The sequence below is a fragment of the Cryptotermes secundus genome, unplaced genomic scaffold, assembly GCF_002891405.2.
Source record: "Cryptotermes secundus unplaced genomic scaffold, Csec_1.0 scaffold81, whole genome shotgun sequence".
Taxonomy (NCBI): Eukaryota; Metazoa; Arthropoda; class Insecta; order Blattodea; family Kalotermitidae; genus Cryptotermes; species Cryptotermes secundus.
In genome coordinates this window covers 720,920-744,898 of record NW_019718023.1, presented here as the reverse complement: position 1 = coordinate 744,898, position 23,979 = coordinate 720,920, and the positions used below count along the sequence as shown (strand labels likewise).

The window sequence follows — 23,979 nt, the reverse complement described above, 5'->3', positions numbered from 1 at the left end:
AGATGTTACAGTAGTTCCCATTTCTCCGCGGTGACAAATGCCGTGAAATATGCAGTGACCACCTCTCTGCCGCTCCTAATCCAATATTTATAATGTAACATACTTCATGCCACCTATTTCGGAGGAAAGTTGGTACAGAACAGAGAAACTAGCACAGTTTCGATGCAACACAACAGGAACAACAAACCAAACCAGATAACGTAGCGCTAATGTTCTTGTCACGTGTCCCAGAAGAACTCCGTTCGAATCTCGGCCGCGGCACTGGCCATCGTGACTGAGAATTTTAATGATCTTTCTCAGTTCCTCCACAAAAATTGAAGGATTGTACTTCACAGCTTATTTCCAAATTCTTTCCAAATCATCACTAATCTATCGCCAAACTATTCGATGCTTAGCCCAGCTTATGATATGGGGGTAAATGCTGTTCCTGTGCTTAACTAATAGAGCACTGAGCCATGAAGGCGTATGGGGGGTGGATGTATGGATCCACGTTTTCATGACCTCGACACTAGCCGGAGCTGAGTGGTCAGCTTTACTCCCCTGTCGCTTTACCCCCAAGGAAGAGCCCCCTGTACTCATTAGATAGGAGGTTGGGTGGACCCCAGAGCCGGTCTGGACAATTTGAAAAAATTCTTCACCCTACAGGGACTCAAACTCCGAACCCTCAGTGGTCCAGCCCGTAGCCAGTAGCTATACCGAATACGCTAACACGGCTCCTATCGTGGTAAAATGAACCTCAAAAATAATTACTCATTAATTAATGCCATAGGATATACTGATCCTTGTGAAGATATGAGTCGTTTGGCTGGTCAAGGAAATTAACTCCTTTTTCAGACTATAAAGCTCATCATACTTGAACATACTAAAAATCTGCTTTCTGCACGCATTACCTTTGCGTGTTTCATGTGGTTCTCACAATAGACAGCGATAGCCTCTCCAAAGAGCATTAAACTGGTTTGTCTCCGCAGCGGAGACGTAATGTGTTTCCTGTGCGGTACAAACTGAGCTCTTATATATTATTTACAAAAAGTTTACTCTTTAAAGTGTTACGTGACGGTATAGTAAATTCTTTCGTTTGAGGTTCTCAGAGGGGTGACTGTAAAGTTGACAAAATTTTGTGTTTTGGGAGATCTAACGTCTACCTGACTACAAGGGGTCATGATTTCAGAACACAGTTTTTGTTGAGTGCTGTGTTAATAAGAAAACGCCACTTGATTGTACACTGAGCGAGTTGAATCCGTTCTCAAAATTCATAGTCCGCTCCTTACAGCTCCATATTATGACAAGTTACCACCAGATCTTCCTTCTGTTCTCTTCGGATGTTTAGAATAAATATTAATTTACAAAGATAATCAAGCGACCAGAAGTAACAGACCTATTCCGCACACAGATCGTGGGCTCATGGTGCGTTCGCAAGTTTGCAAAGCTGCTGTCTCGCGTTCACCTTCTCGGATTTCTGCGTCTGACCGTTACGCTGCGTTTCATGTGACTTCCCTAGACGCAATACGGCTAGCAAGATAGCTTCGAGGTCGCGCCATGGCCCAAGCGGTTAGTCGCTGTGTTCCCACCGGTGCGGCACGGGTTTCATCCCGGGTCTGGTCAAGTGGGATTTGTGGTGGACAAAGTGGCGCTGGGGCACAGGGATACCTTTATTTTTTACTGAGAATAAGAAATGAAAAATGTAAAGTTCTCTCTGTAACAGGCCGTGGAGGCCCATAGGGTTGTCAGACGTTGAGAGTCCCACAGTATCTAGACAATCGGCTCACAGATGGTGTGAGGTTGTCAGCCTTACGCGCCGGCCGCGCTTTACACTTTAGGAAAATTCCTGGTACTCATTTCTGATAGAGGCTGAGTCGACCCCAGGGCCATAATGCGGCTGGAAAGAATTACATCAAGATACTGAGAGAATTGTTTTAAATACACTATAAGTAAATAAAGAAATGACGAACTCGAAACACAACCCAGAAAACTGTTATTGGAAGTGGCAATTTGAGTTTTAATATTTTTCCCTATTAGATACGGGCACGCTGTAGCGTAGTTGGTTGAAGCATTGTACTACGAGCCGGAGGTCACGGGTTTGATTTCCTATGATGTCACTTGGTTTTTCAATTGACCTAATCCTACCAGCCGCACTATGACCCTGAGGTCGACTCATCCTCTAACAGAAACAAATACCAGGAATATACCTGGGGGCGAAGGGCGGCCGGCGCATAAGCCTGGATACCTCAAACCCATCTCTGAACCGACTGTCAACAAAATGTGGGAACCTCAACGTCTCACAACCCTATGGGCCTCCATGGCCTAATACGGTGATACTTTATTGTATATGTTCTACTAAAATACTTCACTGCTAAAAGTATTTTGCCCAAAGTTTGTGGAAGTTCAACAGATTGTACTGTGGAGATTAGCCATAAAAAATATAACACTAAAGTAAATGGAATTTTTAAAGGAAATATTACCACTCAATAAAACACTGTACAGAAAACACAGGATCCTCATTTCATGCCTCTGGTGACGTGTAAACCATGATTAGTTCGGGAAAATTTCCGATGGGCTTACGGCAGTTGTACATAACGGAGACCCTATAGATGAAATTATAATACTGTTCTGTACCCCAATCCAAAGGAAGCAAAAATTAAAAATAAACAAACCGAGAGAGAAGTAAATATTATTCACAATAATCCCCATTGACGATCTACTACTATATAAACAAATATAGGAATTATTTTTAAGGGGAATTCATCAGCGAAAAAATGCAGCCCCTCTTTTTAGTTGAAGTGGGGTAATGATTCGACCGACAATAACGTTGTGTAAATTATTGTATTTTTTGAGCGGCATAATTATGTTAATAGAAATGAATTTCGATTTTTAGGTATAAACAAACGCATCACATTATTCGTGAATTATTTCATTCTACCACCTTAACAGGACTTCTGAATAACATTAGTGACTGAAAAGTAAATAACACCAAGTTCATTACTGCATTTTGAATGCCTTTGAACCAGGCACAAATCTTGCTCATTAATTGTGTCATTTAGATACTGAAAAAGAAATATTACGCAGTTAAATTCGTTTCAACTGGGCAGTATATTAAATATGACTAAAGTTATTCATTTTGCCCCCTATAAACACTGTTCGTTTTGTCTTAATGCTAAAGGTTAATGAAGCCGGTCACGGTAGCCGAGCGGTCTAAGGCATGCACTGTCTTCGCTCTCTCGGAAGCCGGGATCGTGGGTTCGGATCTGTTTCCTGTGAGGTACGAACTGAATTCTTATATATTATTCTTATACACTTCCGGTCACAGTAGCCGAGCGATCTAAGGCATGCCCTGTCTTCGCTCGCTCGGAAGACGGGATCGTGGGTTCGAATCCAACTCAGGGCATGGAGGTTTGTGTGCGTTTTTCTGTGTTTGTGTACAGGTAGAGGCCTTGCGACGAGCTGATCACCCACCCAAGGAGTCTTACCGTATGTCTAAGGTCTGGTAAAACCGAAGTGAACGGAGAGTTTCATGGACATAGGCCTAGGCTCAAATGAGGGCTGTAGCGCGAATGAAAAAAAAAAGGTTAAGAAATCATGCCTAATATCGGGTGCCTATGTGGCTGTGACTGTTCTTAATTAGTCACTACGCATGATGAGGTATGAGAGTGAAGGTATAAAACCACGTATTCTTAATCTTGACATTAATACGAGCTGAATTGCTAGTGTCATATCCTGGCCGCTTTATCACCCAGGGTAAATACTCAGGAATTCAATGGGTAAAAGTCTGAGTGGGTCACAGGGTCGGTCTGGACGCTTTAGGGAAGAGAACAATGCCTGTCTCCTCCGGGAATCGAACTCCCAATTCCCTGGTCGTCAAACTCGTAATCTTGTAATTATACTAACTCGAATATTCTCGTAATTATTATTTAATTATTAGCATATAACTTTTCTGTCACTCGCAAAATGTGTCAGATCTTCAGTACGGATAGAAACAAACTCCAAAATCACCTAAGTACTTTTCGAAACAAAGAGATATTCGCAACAAAGTTCTTACTATAATTTCCTTGCTGAAAAGTGAAATGCAGACATATCATGAAAGATTTAAAAGAAGAGCGATAAAGGCTGCTCTGTAAGTCGAGACTGCAACGTCATTAACAACTGGACATAACAAGAGTTTGTGACGAAACTTCAAAAATAATCAAAGATAAATAACTCAGAGGACTACAAAATAAAATTTTTAATAATTACCCAACTCAAGTAGATGAGCAAATAACTCTATTCAGAGCTTCCCTTCGTTTCATATCTACTATCTTCTGGGATGGCCGCGCCATAGCTCAAGCGGTTAGTCGCTGGCTTCGCGTCTGCCCGGGTTCGATTCCGGGTCTGGTCAAGTGAGATTTGTGGTTNTGTGACGCCGCGTGTTTTGGTAGGTATGTGCAAATGTGTTGGCGATACCTGCTATATATATCCATGATCAGGGAGAAAGAGTGGTCCTTCAAGGAGGATTCTTCCGAAATTTCGTAACTGTCTAGCAAACAAAGCGGTGTTACACTCCAGAATCCTCATACGAATTTCAAATATCGCAACTGTTTTTTATACGCAAATGTACGTAGTTCCGGTACATTTTTTTTAAAAACGAAAATAAAAAGGAACATCTTACGAAACAAGCCCTAACAAGTCACACGTTTAATATAAGCCTACAGTATTTATTTCTGCCTTTCCCAAACGGACTATGAAGTTATTCTGGACGATCAGAAGGCTTACTTTATCATTAATATGTGCATACATGTCGTCCGTCTCATACATTACAGTAGGAGTAAGCAGTTTTCTAGATAAAAGCGTAAGTGTTAAATGTTTATAATGATCAATAAAACTGTTTAAATTGCTTATTATATTAAAAATATAATGATGTATACAATGTTTGCTCTAATATTCGCTCTTTGCAACAAGAAAATTAAATTAAATTATACCTAAAAATTCAGTTCTTACCTCACAGAAAACACAGTGACCGCGCGGTCTAAGGTATCAAATGTCTTCGCTCGCTCTAACATTTGGATCATGTATTCGAATCCTACTCAAGGCACGAATGTTAGTTTGCGTTTATTCGGTGTTTGTGTTATCCTGTGTAGGAAGCGGCTTTACGATGGTCTGATCCCCCATCCAAGGAGTTCTACCGACTGTCTATAAGATTAATAAACGGAAGTGAGAATTTCCTTTCACGGATGCCCTATGCTCCAAGTGGGAGTAACAAGATTAAAGATAGATAAATATAGACCTTATCACTCCTCGCTCCCACATTCATACAGAAGTCATATATTCAGCCTAACAAATTGTTTGGATTTTAAAGCAGGTGATGTATAGTTACTGTTTCACTTTAAATGTTTAAGACAGGAAATTCTGTCTCTTATTCTCTACGGGATTAATTACGGAAACTAAATAAACTAATTTTGTCTGACGACTGTAGTTTAGAACGTAACAACATTACGCAACTGCTATTCGTGTCGTTAACAAAATCGGTCAGTGTCTTCTGAGACGTGTTAACAAGCAGTTTAATGGAAAGTTCACCACGTGCTTCTAGGATAGAAGAAAACTTCCAAATTTTCGAAATTCAGTTTTTAAAGATAAAGTCGCTATACAAAGCACCGCTTAATGAAGGCGTGTAGGAGCAATGACGTAGGCCTTTACCTCCACGCATCCTTAACCTCAGCACTAGACGGATGTGAGTAATTTGCTTCACGCTCCGGCTGATTTGCGCAGAGAAACGACCCCTTAGCAGGGAGGCACAGTGGGCCCCAGAGCCGTAGTTGAAGTTGTGAAGAAAATAAAAATATCTTCCCCTGCCATAAATCAAACTTCGATTACCCGGTCACTATACCCTTTAAGATACACGTTTATTCATAAATAAACCTTGTTCGTATTACGTAATTTTTAACTTTGATGTAGGATAATAATTAGCGCGATTAATATTAAGGAAATGATTAATAATGCATATAATATTGCAAAAGAGCACCACAAAAGAGTTAGAAAGTAAAATAATTTGGGAAACTTACCGGAAGTGTGTAGAAAGAGCTGTAGAAGGATCCCGAAGAGACTGGTCCCGGTGGTCACCCACATTTTGTCCGCTTGTTGCACGACACTTTAACTCTCTTCAGTTACGAGATATTCAAACACATCGCAATGTTCCATTATTAAGCAGTAAATCACGATCTACACAGTTCTTTCATTTCGGCACGTTTTCCTAATGTAAATCACTTGAATCCATAAAAATAAAATATTTTCCTTATACCTGTCTTCAGCTATGCTACCTGAATAGGGAACAAAATATGTATTTTTCGGTTTTGTTTCTAGGTTTCCGTATGTAAACCGTACACAATAAAACTCCTCATTTATTCATAGCAAGTTTCTAGTACGTTGATATGATTTATCTGTATCGTAGGCTTTACACGTGAGATATTTCCTGTCTGTTCAACCCTTCACCATTGCGTTTTTAACATTTTAGATCCAAATTACTCAAGCAAAAATATTCTTTCTACGGAAATATATTTTCAAAATCCTCCAATTTTCTCTGCATTTACTGTCATTTCCTAATTATTAAAAAACGTTTCAATATGCACACGTACTTATCAGTAAAAGGAAATGGAGAAAATTTCCCTAATAAATATAAAAAAAATATTACAAGGTATTTATATTTCCTTTTATATAAACTTTACCACATTTAGAACTACTTACAGAACCATTTCAGCTGGTCGCTACGAATGTTACTTTTCACGAAGTAGTTTTTCACGGTTCCTTTAGAATTCTTCTTTTGCCCAATTCAACTGATCCCATAGCACTGTGCCCATTGCCTTACTCATTTTTCCTGAAGCTCCTCAACACAACACGTTTCCTCCACCACTGAACATCCCCTCCGACAGAAAGTCGCGTTATAGTCAAGTGTCACGCAAAGTCCCCCCACAGCCGGGCCACCTACACGTGTTTTTGCATTATTTAAACTGGATCTCTACCAAAATTGGTCTTCAGGAGAGCGACGAATATTTGATAGTACTTCCTGTTGCTTGTTTTGCTTCTAAACAATTAATGGTGCATTTCTATTACAAGACTTGGCATGGTACTAACTCTTCACGAAAAGTTCAAGCTCAAATTTTAAATAAAGCTACATAAAGATTTTAATGTTTTCTGAAGGTATTCATATATAATTTTGCAGCTAAAATGTTTACTTATCAGAATCTAAGACATAAATATTTGCAAAATAATATTAACATAAGAACCACTTCTAGCAAAACCTACTATTATACTCACATAGCATTAAATTACACATATATATTTTCCATTTTTCAACGTATTTTCAACGTTAAACTGTTGTTTCTGCGAGTTTTATGTTAATTTCTATAACAACCTAACCTCCACTCGTGTGCTTCACGTGAAACAAGATCACCCACTCTGTTAACGCAATAATGACTGTCGTATTTTACCATTAATTGTTCTCCCATTACATATTACAAGCAAAAAGCACAGAAATCACACACATTTCTCTTTAACGAACCTGATAAAAGAACGTGATCAATCAGAATATAACCTCTTGCCTCTTACCGCCACTTCTGTTGCATCCACGTCACGAGGCGCGAAATGCAGCTACCTGTAATGGTTCCCGATCTCGTCACCAGGTTCGTCTTGTCTCGCGCGCAACGACCTGCCGCGCCGGTAATCCGACAACGTGTGGGACTAGCTGTAAGGTTCAAGCGGTTTAGTATACCAGTGAGATGGGCTCAGTGCGCCGAGTCAACCTGAGGGGAGGGTGGGAAAATAGGGGTGTGTGTGTGTGTGTCTGTTTTTTTTTCTACTCTTATTTTAGGACTCTACTAACCCCGCGTGCGCCAAAGTTAGCATACCATCTCTCTTTCAGCCTGTTTCTCTCTTGTCTGTGGTCGGTTTCGTGGATGTAAGACGGAGAGCGTGACTGGAGAAAATGAGATGGAAAAGACAAATACTAGAGAGGAACAGAAAATGGATAAGGGGTATGTTTTAAGAGCTTGTGGAATGGGCGGATCAATGGCGCCTCCCCTACAGGACAGAGAGTCTGACTGTGAACACAGGTAGAAGTGACGGAGATATTGGAATGAATTAGTTTATTTCAAAATTAAGAAGTTTCTTCAATGAGCTGGATATGAAATTAAAAAAAGGAGAGAGAAAGGTTTTGACTGTAAAATAATATTCCAACGCAGCAAATATTTTTGCGTGTCGTTAATGGTAGAAATGTTCTCTGTTTTCGGTAAGAAGACGATGACGTAACTCAGGTTTTGTTACATACTCTTAAACTTTTGCATTAGGCTCAATAATTATCTTTTTCTTCTGTTTAACAAGATTGCTCAGTAAACGAAGTAACATGACTGCAAGTTTTGGTGTATTTTTTCAGACATTTAATTCAGACAATAAAATAGTAAAATTAAGCATAAATAAGAAAGGAATATATTTCACAAGATAATTGGCCATTTTCATTTCTTCGGCCTCAGTTATCTGCTTCTGAATTTATGGCTGGCCAACGTTCTTACACGGGTTGGAAAATGCGTTTCTTGAATTGAAAGTATAAAGTAAACGTATCCTTGTGGAGACCCATAGGTTTGAGAGATATTGAGGTTCCCACATTTTCTAGACAATCGGTTCAAAGATGGCGGTGAGGTTGTCAGCCTTACGCGCCGGCCGCCCTTTACCCCAAGAATATTCCTGGTACTTATTTCTGTTAGAGACTGAGTCGACCCCCAGGACCATACTGCGGCTGGATGGATTAGGTCAATTGAAAAAATCCAATGACCTCATCAGGACTTGAAACCGCTACCTTCCGGCTTGTAGCATAGTGCCTCAACCAACTACGCTACCATGTGACCCCTTGAATTGCAAGTGATGTTGGATTTGAGATCCTCATCAGGAAATTATTTTTACACGTTACCTGCTTTGCTCTATAGAGACGGGCTATGGGCTGGTTGGCCGGGGTTCCATTCCCGGCGGGAACACGAGATATTTTTCTACTCCACAACGTGCAGATCGGTCCTGGGGCCCATCTGACCTCCTATGCAATGTGTACTGGGAGTAAAGCGACATGGACCTCAAGCTGACCACTCACCTCCACCTAACAGAGTAGCGAACAGAATAATACATGAACGGTGTTGAAAATAAGAAACAGCCGTTGCAGCACATGTGAACACAGAGCAGGTATCCCTGTGATTTAAAACTTTAAATTTTGAATTTTAAATTTTAAATTAGAATTCTAAAATCAAATTGACGAGCATATGTTGGCGAGATTTTAAACAAAACTGACAGGCTGGTGTTTTAGATTTTAGATTGTGTGCAGTGGGACAGCTAAGTAGTGAAAAATACACCTGATGATGGCCGGTTGCGGCCGAAACATGTAGTGTAGAGGAAGAAAAGACAAAGAACTACAACCAAATAAATTGTTACAGTCACAACGGCATTTGTATTATTACATATAGAAATCCATGACTCGATTAAAACTCGAACCCAAAATCCGATTATTTCAGCCCGCGAAAAACATTTCGTGACTTAGAACGCGCGGCCAACCTTGTCGTCTCTACCCTTATTCAGTTAATTTTATTTGGCTAATTAGTTGGATAGCTGCTTGACTGCTAAAGAATTTCCTCGCTACGGAGAATCAAATCTTGCGATGGCTCCACTAATTTCTCTCACGCCTTTAAAGTTTCTTTTTTGATTGTGATCTTACGACGCCCCGCGTGAGATACTAAGATGAGTCTGCATAAATCTTGGGATCCTAATTACATTATTCTCCCTTCAGCTTACTGTTGTCTGCTGGAAAACCACTAACGTGATTAAAGAACAATTAGGAAATATGAAACCTCGTAATTAGTATCAATTACTTCCGTTTTATCTACTAAAAAGACTTCTTTAGTTAGAAAGATAACTTCTTAATTTACATTGGATTTGAGGTCCTTAGAGCGGTGACTATGAACAGTACTATCTTTTAGAATGTAACAGTGTGTACTTCGGCAGGCGTTCACCGACGTTTCGGAGTAAAGTACTGCCTCCATTTTCATGCTCAAAAATAAGCTAAGCACTCAACCTGGACCAAAGAGAGATGAAATCACAGTAGGTTGGAGAAACTGCATAATGAGGAGCTTCATAACTTGTACTCTTCTCCAAGTATAATTAGAGTGATCAAGTCGAAGACGATGCGGTGGGCAGGTCATGTAGCATGAATGGGGTAGACGAGGAATGCGTATAGGATATTGTGGGAAAGCTAGAAGGAAGAAGACCACAGGGGAGACCAAGGCGTAGGCGGGTGGACAATATTAGAATTGATCTTAGAGAGATAGGATGGGATGGTATGGATTGGATAGATCTGGCTCAGGATAGGGACCAGTGGAGGGCTCTTGTGAACACGGTGATGAACCTTCGGGTTCCATAAAATGCTGGGAAATTCTAGAGTAGCTGCAGAATTGGCGGCTCCTCAAGAAGGGCTCAGCTCCATGAGTAAGTAAGTACGTAAGTAAGCACTCAACCAACAAGACGTGTGCAGCAAGAAAAGCATACCTGTCTCTCTTTCGTTGATACCGTGACATGACACCCGAAAGCAGAAATAATGAAATCAGAGAAGACGTCCATTGCTAGGCAAGTGCTCGGTAAACATACTCCCGCGGCAAGAAATACGCATGCAACAATCGAATGGCTTCCATTGTTGTGCAAAGGCGTTGTATAGACGCCTACCCAACAACAGATAAGTTATGTATTCTGCTTGGTCCGTGCAAAGTGGTTATACAGAGAAGTTCAGCTGAGAAAAATTAGTAGAGTCTCGAGACACCAGCATGCAGGATATGAGCTTGGGAACAGAGGAATTTAACTGAGTCCGGGTCTTCGAAATTAGCAGTTGCAGAATAATGGCAAGAAGGGAATTATGCTGTGACAAGAAGACTCCATGTGTGACTTTAAGTGACAGTGAGACTTATAAATACGTTGCCAGGATACGACTAGTGAAGACTGGAAACCTTAGTGCATGTGTAACGGTGAATTATAAAGTGTGTAACTCAGCGATAGCGCTGTATTGTCCGTAGTTCCGAGTGGAGTGTATCAGATGTCAATAAATCCAATCATCCAATCCACAGCCCGTTGTATAAGCACTCACCTATATTTATAGACCTAATCAGGCCTCAAAGAGTCTTGCAATTTTAGACCTTAAGTACAAAACCTAAGAATCCAGGAGCAATGATTTAAATCGTAAATGATTCAATTGGGTTTATCTCAAGCCAGCTGAATCCAGTCCACAACATATTTACCTGAATCAGTTTTTAACACCATGTACGCTTCTATAAATGATCTCTTTACTTCAGGTTTTCTAAAGCCGTTTTTGCATTTCTCACCTCCTCTATGCGTGCTAAATGTCTCACCCGGTTCATCTTTCATATTTTACCGCCATTGTAATAACAGAGCAAGGAGTATGAGTTCTTAAGCTCTTGTTTTTATAATATTATTCCTTTTCCTGTTGCTCCCAGACAGAGCAAAATGAAACTTCTCATGAACAATAACAAAACGCGTATAATTGCAGGTGATTCCCCGCCTAGCAACTTGTTGTTGAAAAGCTACGTGACACTGATGGCTGCGTGAACAATTGCGCATGACTGATTGTTTTTATTGACTCTAAGAGGCATCCAATTAAGGCTGCTTAGAACCGGTGACGGAGATTAATTACGCCTCCGCGTGATTATTAGAAAACACTCCTCGACAAAGATTAGAGAAGACCAGTACAGTGCTGCCGACTGGTGGGGATAATCAGCGTTCATGAAAATTGAAGTACTGACTCAAAGAACATAAATCTTTGATTGTAATTTATGTGACACAACTCACGAATATTAAAGCAAATAATTTTAGTTATGTTATCTTACATTCTGCTTCTGAGATAAAAATTACTGTACATTAGAGGTAACTTTGGGGCACGCGGTAGCGTAGTTGGTTGAGGCACTATGCTAAAAGCCTGAAGGTCTCGGGATTGAATCCCAATGAGGTGGATTTTTTCAATTTACCTAATACTTCCAACAGCACTATAATCAGGGGATCGACTCAACCTCTAACAGAAATGAGTACCAGGAATATTCTTGGGGGTAAAGGGCGGCTGGCGCTAAGACTGACAACCTTACCGCCATCTATGAGCCGATTGTCTAGAAAATGTGGGAGCCTCGACGTCTCACACACCTATGGGCCTCCAAGTCCTGTCACAGGGACAACTTTACTTTTCTTTTTTATTTAACTACTATTAGGGCCGCGCCATAGCTCAAGCGGTTAGTGGCTGGCGTCCCACCGCCGCGGCCGGGTTCGATCCCGGGTCTGGTCAAGTGGGATTTGTGGTGAACAAAGTGGCGCTTGGGCAGGTTTTCTCCGAGTACTTCGGTTTCCTCTGCCAATCTTCATTCCACTAATTGCTCCACAATCACCCTCACCTATCATCTGGGGCTGGTACAATAGGCCAGAAGTGGTCGCAGTACAAGGGACTTAGTCCCACCCCACTAGCAATAAAAAAAGGGAAGACATTTCATGCCTTAAAGCGCGCAGCCACTGTGATCGTCTTGGTGTTCATATGCCTATAGGAAATTTAAATATATTTTAGTTGCTTATTTCCAGAAGGAAAGAGGCCACTGGGATGAGCAAGAAGAAGGTGGGTGGACAATATTAAAATGGACCTTAGAGAGATAAGATGGGATGGTATGAATTGGAGTGATCTGTCTCAGGATAGAGGCCAGTGGCGGGCTCTTATGAACACGGTAAGAAACTTTCGGGTTCCATAAAATGCTGGGAAGTTCTTGAGTAGCTGCGTAATTGGCAGTTTCTCAAGAAAGGTTCAGCACCATGAGTGAGTGAGTGAGTTGCTTATTTAAATAAGCTGTCAGTATCCAGATCACTTAACATCAATTAATAGCAAGATGACCGAAATGGACACGGCAAGGAATTAATGGTATTGACAAAATCGAGGTACTATCTCAAAATTTTCTGGATGAATTGAGAAAAATCGTGAAATCACTGAGAATAGTTGATATCCAGGTCGAGATTCGAAACTAAATCTTTCGAAATACAAGGCAAGAACTTTGTCTGTTCGGCCAACCATGCGTAGGCATGAAATTTCCCTCAAAGTTATGACATACGTACGCTTGTTCGTAAAGCAGATGTACCGTATGAACCTATGGAGCTTCTTTAAAAGATGACTGAGAAGTACAGCCAAAGCCTCTAAGTGGTATCTGGAACTTCACAGACACTCACAGAGGCCAGCACATAAACTCATCATCTATAGGGGTTGTGTGGGGATCCAACTTGTAACCTCTTACCTAAGTTCGACAGTGATAGCGATTGTGAGGGTAGTAATTTATAGCTGGAACTGAGAAACTTGGGGCTGTACTGGGACGATTTAGCAAGCCGCGGTGAGATTGTTATCTGAACACTGCGGTCAGTAGGCGAGCGTATGTGGCGCCGTTGTGGGTATGGTGGCCGTACCGTGCACCTCTCACAGTACGAGTTTCATTACGGTAATGAATTACAGTTATTGCTGGGCGTCTACAACATCTTCGAGGTTCCTTCCACATCATATAATGACGTGGAACGTTACGTCGTCACTGGAAATGTATTTTTATTCAATTTTAATTAATTATTTAACGAAGCTGTAAGTGAATTTATTCGTAAGAAAGTTAAAAGCAAATGAAATTCTAGTAATGTTTGTTACCACTCAGTCCAGAAGCATTTGTCTTCTCGCCTGCTGTCTAAAAACATAAAAATTAGTATACACAAAATTGTAATTTTGTCTCGGGCTTTGTATGGATATGAAACTTGGTCTCTGATATTAATAAAGAAACATAGACTGAGGGTGTTTGAGAACAGGGTGTTGAGGAGCATATTTGGACCGAAGAGAGATGAAGTGACAGGAGATTAGAGAAAACTGCATAATAAGGAGCTTCATAACTTGCGTAATCTTAGCCAAGTATAGATCAAGCCAAGGAAGATGAGACGAACAGGCCATGAAGCACGCATGGAGATAAAATTAATGTTTATAGGGTTTGGAGACAAAGTCAAAAGGATGGAAACCATTAGGAATACCTGGATGAGGTGGGAGGATAATATTAAAATATATATTTGAGAAATAGGATGGTGTGATATGGACTGAATTTATCTGGCTCACTACAGGGACCAGTGGAGGGCAATTTTGAACACGATAACAAACCTTCGGGTTCCGTAAATTGCTCGGAGGTTCTTGAATATCTAAGCAACTTGCCGCTTTTGAAAAAGGAATCAGGTCCCTAAAATTGATTAGTTAGTTAGTTTGTTAGTCAGCCAGTATCGAGATTATTTGATGTCGATTATAAGGTTTTTAATGAGTATGGAACAGTTGCTGGGGTGAAAATTAAGATATTGTTTCCATGAACATAACAGTTAGTTGAGGGCTCAACTTACTGTTATGTTCATCAAAACAATATCTTACTTCAGGCTGCCTTTTGCAGACTGAATAAAATCACGAAAAACTTGATATTTCTGCTACTGCGCCTCCAAAAAATACTTCTAGAGGGTTGCAGCTGCACTAACCTGCTCAGTGTATGAAATTCAATTCTGCAGCAGACAGGACATGAAGTCCATGCTCTGTTCAAGGCAAATAAAAATGTTCGCTGTCGTAAAATTTTCATCCTCCTTGGGATTCACGTGTCGTGGGTGAGGCACAGGGAGTTGGCATTGAGAACGTTATAGCCACGTTACCGCATTTCGAACAAACGTATACTTTACTTCCAAATCGATTTCTCTGAACCCACGAATATGGTATTCGAGGGGACCCAACAAGTGCTGCTATATTTAACCATTTTCCTCTTTGTAGTACACAACTTCGTTTCATAAGAGAACAATAAAGTGATGAACAAAACGTAGATAGCTAGCTTCAGGGGTGTAACACCGTGCAGTGCGATAGAAACTCACTGACGTTTTGTGCGAATTTACTGCCTCTTTTTCCAGTGACGAAGAATTCATTCATCTGTAATCTGTCAAGACGACAGGTCCACAGTCTCTTCCAAAACAGTTCCTCCACTTAATGTGATCTAGGGCTTTCTCTTTCAAACGAAAATATCCTCTTCTGTCCCCAAGGTCATCCAGCATTTTCTTACGTCTTCTTTCTCGTCTTCTGGTCACTTCTATCCGCCCCTCTATCTTTCCTTCAATAACTTCATTTAGAAGGCAGTTACCGCGCAAGATATGACAATCAAATTAGCCTTCCGTTTTCTTATTTCGTGTAGGATATTATTCTGCTCACTGACTCTAAATAACACTTCTCCATTTCTCACATAATCGGTCCAACTGATCTTCTGCATCCTTCACCAACACAACATTTTGAAGCTTTCCAGGTATTTCTGATCTACTGCCCCAAGTGGCCGAAGAATATGCGAAGAAAATTACCGGAAAAAAAAAGGCAAACACAAGGAGCTCTGTTGTGATCACTGTAAGGAAAATAGTTTCAAGTCTCTGCCAGGAATCGAAGCCAGAATTGGCTGTCCAGCCCGACTCCTAAATTCTACTCTGTAGCCTGAACGGGCGGCTAGCGTCCAGAAACCTGATTTTGTAGCACTTAAATTTATTGATTGACTTCTGCGCATTTATGCGTCACATGCAGAATTTTCTCTCATCTGACAGACACTGAAAGTCCATTTTCATCAAGTATGACTTCATTATGTAGAAGCGAGTGACTTTCGTCCAACTACATTCTTAGACTTGCTTTATTTCATACGTCAAAACGTTCGGACTGACTAGAGACCTTCAAAGTTTAACCCATTTGTTGTCTGGTTTAGGACATCCGGCACAAAGACAGTCTGTTCATAAGGTACCGTTCAACTCCTTTAAGCACGAAGAGAGATTCAGACTAAACGGGAGACAGAAAATCTGGGGACATAACAAGCAAAGAAAATTTATTGAAAAGATATCATTCATGACCTTTACAGTGCTCACTAGCCTGGGTGTCCACACAAAAAAAAATAATGTCAATTGGTTCTATATGTAATACTTGTTTTAACATTCTAAAACTCTTCATTCTGTCCTTAGAGTGTATTTGTGTCTACCTCATAGTTCTCGCAACAGAAAGCAACTGTTTTCCTAAACAGCATAAACCGGTTGGTCTTCGTAGGGAAGATGAAATGTTTCCTGTGAGGTACGGACTATATGTATTTTCTTTAGAAGGAAGTCAGTCTTTAAAGGCTTAAAGTAAAAAAACAAACCATTATTTGACGAAGAGTTGACAAATGGTGCCAATCAGGATAAAGATTAACGCAGAAGTGGACGTAGGAAAATATAAATCTCTGTAAAAAATATTTGGTACGTGAGAGAAATTATTTTGTAAAGCCACAGAAAAACAGACGAAGGATTAACAGAACTCGCAGTTCGCGCTCATGCTCACGAAATTCAGTCGTCACAGTACTAATTGTACAATCGTTCTAGTAAGGTTAAAGAGTACATAAATTAATTTAGACTAAAATGAAACAGGATTTAGTATAGAGATTATTCTCCTTATATGTACTTGTGGCAATGAATTATTGTCTGTTCCTTTTTATGAATAATTTCTAGATATTAGGATTACTTAATTACACAAATGTTCTCGCAGACATTAATACAGCGAGTAGAAAGCCGCAAAACGAAACTTTCTCAGTAAAATTTCGTATTCCATAAGCTGTTTTATTTCGTTCTTTCCGGTTTGAAAATTACAGACCACGAAAACCTCGACAATAATTTAGAATTGCATTTCAGTATGAATTACTTGGAGAATTTTGTTTCTTTCATTGAAGCCTCAATCACATGATGAAATATTTACTTATAAAACACTAACAATTTCAAGCAAATAGACTCAGACATAAATACAAATTTCTTCAAAATATTTATATATTAATTGATGTAATATCCGCTCAGAATTCAGCGGGAAATCCCATGATTTTTTGCATAATTTTTTACTATTAAAATCCCCTGCTCACTGCCCCATTTCTTTCTAGCTCTACATGTTATCAAATGATACGTCGAAGTCGATATTAAGCGCCATCTGTCACTAGTAACAAACGAAATTAATAAATAGTAAACGAGCTCCTTTTTATACAACACTACGCTTCACACATTCATATCAAAATATTATCAGTACTCACACAATGTACACGCTACACTCCTTCTTAACCTGCTATAAAACTTACGTTCATACAACAAGTGAAGAGCCATCAGTGTAGTGATATTATATTCTGTAACTATGGAACTTCAATCGTAATTCTCACGCTTACGTGAAAGGCCCAGCAAAAATGTCCAGCGTTTCTTCTAGCCAGGGATAAGAAAAAGAAGATTAAATTACCCCACAAGTTTCAAGAATCTCTTCCAAACAAGCACTTTGACGCAAATTACGATCGCTGACGTCAGAGAATGTATTACTAGTGGCTCCAACTTATAGCACAATTAGTATTATCTGTAACCAGCGACTGCAGCGCTATGTCGACTCACTGTGTTAGAGCAGCTTCATGCAACATCATTAGGATTTTATGTGCTTAAACAGATGTCAAAAATTTAGTTTCATTTCTTTGTTCGCAAGAGGAGACTCTGCTGTGTGTTCATAGGGGTACAATATTGTAATGAGTATTTTTATTTTTATTGCTACCACAACTCCCCCCTGCAGCCGCCATTACAACCGAATATAAGACTTTGTATTTATATCTCCCTGTCTTTCCGTTCCTTTATTTGTCCCACATGATTTTTCCTATTTGCATCCCTCCCCCCCCCCTTGATAGACATCATTCGTCAGCCAATAAATTTCTCTCTCTCTTGCCTAATTTTAACTCTCTGTTAACCTGTCTCTACCTCTCTCTAACGTGGTTCACACTCATCTCTTTTCCTCTGTTTTCGTACCTCATTCCTGTCTATGTTTTTCTCCCCTCGTTTTATCTTTCTGTACTGTTTCTCCCTATAGTATCCAAGCCTCTCTCTGGCGCTATTCTTTTTTATTGACTCAGTCTGTTTTCATCTACTGTATCTCTATCTCTCTCTATAATACTTTTACCTTCTTTCTGATACGTCCATTGCTACAGTCCGTCTGCTCTGCTAACCAGGAAACGTCATACCTTGCCCAGACAACTTTATATAACAAAGTCTTAAATATTTCTTTAATTTCCGACCGATTTGAACACAGAGATAGTTACTGAAGTATGTTGAACACAGAATCTAGCACAAAGGTTATGTTCCTGGACATTATCAATCGTCCTGTGTTTAATTAAAAGCACAACGTTTCGTGATTGAATTCTGTTTCCGTCTTCAGCCAAGCACAGCACAAGCCATTTTCAAGGCCTCATACGTCTGGAGATTTTTAATATTTTAATGTTTTATCTTAGCTCTTGTAGATATTTCGTGCTGTGCTTGGTCTATGTACCTTGGGTACATGTGTCCGGAGATAGGGACTAGCTCAATCGATTGGATATAACTGAGTAGATTCCACCTGAAGAAGGAGGCAGAATCCAGTCTCCGAAACGTTATGTTTTTAAATAGAAACATGACGATAGATATTGTCCACAAACATATAATTTGTATTTATAATCTTCACAAACTTTTAGATATTATAGAAAGTAGCAACTTTCTATAGAATGACGTAACGGCTTACGTCACTAACTGATTATGACGCATCCTCGTTCGTGTAGCAGATGGAGCTTAGCCATGTTCTGTTTTCCCTTCCTCTTTACACCTTTCCATGCTGTTTCTCGCTAGAACATCCTTGCATTTCGCCATTAGTACTCCGTTTTGCTGGCTCACTCTGTCTCGCTCCACATCTGCCTGCATCCTGGTCTACACCACCTGTCCCTGGTACTATGTCTTCATTTGCCCAAACCTACCCCTTTTTCTTCTTTTTATACATTTGCCTCAGAGCAGCTCTTCCCTTTCAGAGAACCGCTGCGACAAATTGACGCTCGAACACACTTCGCAATGAGCGGATGATAAAGGGGAAATATGGAATAGCGATAATCTTACATTTTATCAGAAGAGTTCTTTCCCTTATCAATCCAGAAATATCCGTTAATTACCGAGGTGACCAGCATCTGCTGCTCGACTCCTTACGCTTCCGTGAATGTGAGGTACCAAAATATATTGTGATAGTGAAAAAGCATACACTTCTATCTCCACACTCTGAGGCATTAACACTTTTTGAGCAAACTTATATAAGGGTAAGTGCATTTTCAGTGTCGTCTGTATGTATGTATGTATGTATGCATATACAGAATGTCCCAGGAGGAAATGTCAATAATATGGGAGGTTATAATATCAGTCATTCTAAGCAAAAAACACACACACACAAACATATATATATATATACATATATTTATCAGGAAATAAGAAAACGGAAGGCTAATTGGATTGCTCATATCTTACGCGGTAACTGCCTTCTAAATGAGTTATTGAAGGAAAGATAGAGGGGCGGATAGAAGTGACCAGAAGACGAGGAAGAAGACGTAAGAAGATGCTGGATGACCTTGGGGACAGAAGAGGATATTTTCATTTGAAGGAGAAAGCTCTAGATCGCATTAAGTGGAGGAACTGTTTTGGAAGAGACTGTGGACCTGTCGTCTGACAGATTACTCATGAATGAATGAATATATATATATATATATGCATGTCTTCAATTCCAAACGATTTCCGAGAGAGAGCTATTTCGCTGTGCAGTACACTGTACACTGTACAGACGAGCAACACGCCATGTCCTCACACGAGTTGCACCGAGATAGAGCTATTTCACTGCGCAGTTCACTGTACACTGTACAGACGAGCAACACGCTGTCCTCACACAAGCTGCACCGAGATAGAGCTATTTCACTGTGCAGTACACTGTACACTGTACAGACGAGCAACACGCCAAGTCCTCACACGAGTTGCAGAGTGCATTGATGTTGACGGTGGGATTTTCGGAAATGTATTATAGTAGGTAAACCGTATCAACTTTGTCACTTGAACAAATAATACCGACATTAGGAACAGTAGGTAATATCTCTTTGTTATCAAGAACTTTGGAACTGTGCAGTAAAATAGCTCTCTCTAGGAAATCGCTCGGAATAGGACACATGTACATATAAATATTTTGCTTAAGTGACCGATACTGTCACCTGCCAGAATACTGAACTTTCTTCCTGCGACATCCTGTATATTACATGAACGTGGGCCTCGCTAGGGCCACAAGAGTTGAACGGATTTTGTTCAGCTTCGCTAGTTCCAATTTTGTTCGTCAGAAGAAGGCGCCCAGTGAATATGATCCTTCTGTACTTCAAAATAGAGGACCTTTAAGTATAAAGAACTTAGAGTTTCTCAAAAAAGGTTCCAGCGGTATTGATTTAATTTCAGTAATTTATAGAAACCATCTCTCTAAATAAAGTGGTATCATCAGGAACATAACGAAACGTCCTTTATGTGATGAATTATTTGCAAAGATTTTGCACCGAATTTTTACTGATGTTCCTGCTGTCATGGGAGTGAGTTTGAAGTTGGATGTACTCTTTCATTGAGTAAACAATAGAAGTACAAAATATGCAACGTCACTATTCTCTAGATCCAGAGGCTGGTTATATATTGCCGTGATAAAGTAGACAGTTCCTCTAGGGTACCCGGTCCAGTCCAGGTTAGGTTCTCTTCTGCTGAATTGGAGTTTCTTGCGCCTCTTCTCTCTCCCTTCAGGTGAAAGTCGAAACAGTGTATTTCCATATGATAAGGTCGTATTCTTCCCTGTTTTCTCCTCTTTAACAGCCATGATCTTATTCCCACTTCATTCATTGTAATATAATGTGACATGACTGCTGAAAGCCGGAATAATGGAAAAAGAAGAGACTGCCGTTCTTAAGCAAAGACGCGCTAAAAATATTTCCGCAGCAATGAATCAGCTCACAAACATAGAGGTTTGGTTGGAAGCGGTGTTTTCTATTAGGTATGCGCCAAGGCTATATAAAGAGGACAACCGAGATAAGTTAGTCAGCGGGTGTGAATTAGCGGCAGGCACTGTAGCGCTTGCGAACAAGATTCTCGTCACCGTTGGAAATTATCCAAGGTTCGCGATTTTCACACGGCTTGTAACCTTCCGAATGTGTAGGATTATATAAGAAAATTGTGCAGCCGACAAGCAGAAGTCATACAAAATTATGAGACTGAAATGTTCGCAATATAGGATAAGAAGAAGCCATATATACTCTTGTCGATACCTGATACTTCCCCCATCTACCAGAGGCATTGGAAACTACTTGGGCGGGAAACTTTTGCCTAAATTTGCTCAGAGGTCTCCTATCTATCCTGCTAAAGCGGCCTCCGTAGTCTAGGGGTAACGTTCCAACCTCATGACTCAAGGTACGCGGGTTCAAACCCGACGGAGGTCGTGGAATTTTTAAGGGCGGAAAAATTCAGGGAACAAGTCCTCCGGGAGGGACTTTAAGCCGTGGGTCCCGTGTCGTAGATTCTCGGCACGTAAAAGATCCTCATGTCTCTAGGAGACCTCTGAGCAAAATTACGCAACAATTTCCCTCCCAAGTAGTTTCCAATGGGGGAAATATCAGGTACCGACGGCCGACCTCGTTGGCTGAACGGGGCTGATAGCACGCTCCAGTACCGGTAGAGTATGGGGACAGTAGAAATTAAAGGGGGACGCACAATAACTGGTCTAAGTGCATGGGGAAACCCACCCCCTCTAATAATAACAATAATAATATATCCTGCTATGTTGAATTGGAAAGTATTAGGAAAAAAATATTAGTTGAATAATCTTGGCACTATCCCAGAATCTGAATCAGGAAAAGCGATAGGATAACCGGAGCTTCGGCCAATATTCGAAACCAGAAATTGCAGAATAAAGTCTAGAACAGTACCGCTACTCTAGCCTGCTAGATGCTACGCGACATCATATCCAAAAAGAGACCAGAGGAACTGGACGCTTGGGTCGTCAAAGTCACAAAGTAAACAACAGAGAAACCCTGGTCTGAGAATAACTAGATAATGTTAACACAATTACAGGCTAATTTATAAGTTTATTGTATAGGAAATGCAGTAATTTAAACAATGGCTCCGGCCCTCAGGGTTTATATAAGTCCCTGGTTGGAATGATTGCCCCACGTCATTCAAAAGAAAATCCCAGAGTTTGTTTGTTCGATGTGCACGAGGCTGACTTTTCGAACTGGCTTTTGATGCATTATGTAACCACTCATCCACCAGGTCTTTGCTTTCCAAGTCACTTCAGCCAGTCCTTTGTCCCTCATCTGCTCTACCAGACTGCCTAATCTGCAACGAATATCACAATTAAGCAATATGACTACGAATTTTGGAGGTGCCGGTTTCAAGTAGCACTGTAGGCACGAGATATCCTAAGAAATGCCTTTCCTTCTATCAGCACTTCCAGGAATATTCCGGAAAGCTTGACTTTCTGTGACATGACAATTGAAAGCCAGAATAGTTCAATTGTAGGCAACGGCTAGGAAAAAAAACATTCCGGCCGTAACGAATATGCCCGCAACAATTAAATAACTCGTTTCTAAGCAACGGTTCGGTAATCAAAAAAAAATAGGGGAATTGTTGGAAACGGTGTTTTCTCTTCGGTCCGTAAGTAGTGGGTCTCGAATGGGGTCCACTCAGCCTCGTGATGATAACTGAGGAGCTATTTCAAGGACATAGCGGCTCCGGTCTAGAAAACCGAAAATAACGGCAGTTTGGATTCTTTACGCTGACCACGCGACATCCTCTATCCGCAAAAGTTGGCACTAACTTCGCCGACAAGAGGCGGTCACTCGGTCGGTATAGTACGCTTGCAGACTAAAACCACGGAGTTTGTTTTGATTTGTTTGAGGGATAAGGAAGAAAGTCGTGATTCCGAGCAGAGATCCCATTATGCAGTTTCCCATGATCACAACTATCACCACCAGAGTGGGACAACCAGACAACATACTGCATGCGGAAAAGTAGAGCTCACAGGTATCTTAAATAAGTCTTATGATATAAACTATAAATATCTTAATTTCTGTTTAATTCTAATTTTAATTTGTATCCGTTTAATGGCAACTTTTAAAATATATTTGAACTACATTAAAATTAAAGTGTATCTGTTGGTATAAAAACTCATATAAACACAATATGGATCCATAGTGAACTATGACGCAATTCAAGAACTAGTGTCAACATTCTTTTACGCCTGAAGATAACCTAAGAAAAGGGTCGAAACATGTAGCGATACCACCAACATCTAATAGAGAAAATGTTGATACATTAGTATCGATTTTGACTTTTTCATAATTTTTTTGTGTAGAGTGTACCATTACAATCTTTCAAATGACACACAACAGGATGTATACCATAAAGGTTGCCATGATTACTTAAGTAATAATACTTCTATATTTATCTGGAAGGACTGAGGAAAAGAAAGATAATATCAGTCAGACTTTGTGATTAGGCCAGGATTCGAACCGGCCACTCCCTGAATAAAAGTTCCAAGCATTACCACTTGAAGTAACTGGCTCATTGTGCCTATCTCGGATTCAGTAAAATGCAAATTTCTAAAAGCAGTGAAATAATTAATATTGTAAAGCATGGCTTCAAAACAGTGAAACCGATTAAATTGGAAAAAAAGAGCAAATGTTCGTTCTTCATATAGAAACAATAGACCCATAATAGTATGGAAATTCAGTGTGTAAAGCCCAGCACAGAACTCGTTCCCCTTGCGTCTATATGCATTATATTGGGTCCAAGTCTGGAAATTAAAAAAAATAGCACACACCGAAACACTTGTGTTATTTGCATCCAACTTCCAGTCTCCCTGGCGTGCCCCCCCCCCCCCCAAACTCTAGACCTCTCGTTTGCAATGCCTCTCATAAGAGGCCAGTACTGAATACGCTCAATTCAGGGCCATATTTATACCTACAACAGCAGAACAAAAGAGTTTTATCCCTGCACTAGACCAGAGAGGAGGACTGCCCAATGTTTATATCTTTTTTGTTA

General features: G+C 40.3%; 1 protein-coding gene across 1 annotated transcript in view; it reads right to left on the bottom strand.

The window, feature by feature from the left end:
* The window catches only part of LOC111868617 (carbonic anhydrase-related protein 10), a 464,761-nt gene extending 457,086 nt beyond the window's left edge, over positions 1–7,675 (bottom strand). Inside the window, exons 1-2 of the mRNA XM_033753652.1 lie at positions 7,279–7,675; positions 6,030–6,217 (exon numbers count right to left, since the gene is read on the bottom strand). Of these exons, the coding sequence (XP_033609543.1) occupies positions 6,030–6,093 (64 nt within the window). The 5' untranslated portion in view covers positions 6,094–6,217; positions 7,279–7,675. The remainder of the gene's footprint in view (positions 1–6,029; positions 6,218–7,278) is intronic.
* Between the last annotated feature and the right edge of the window lie 16,304 nt (positions 7,676–23,979).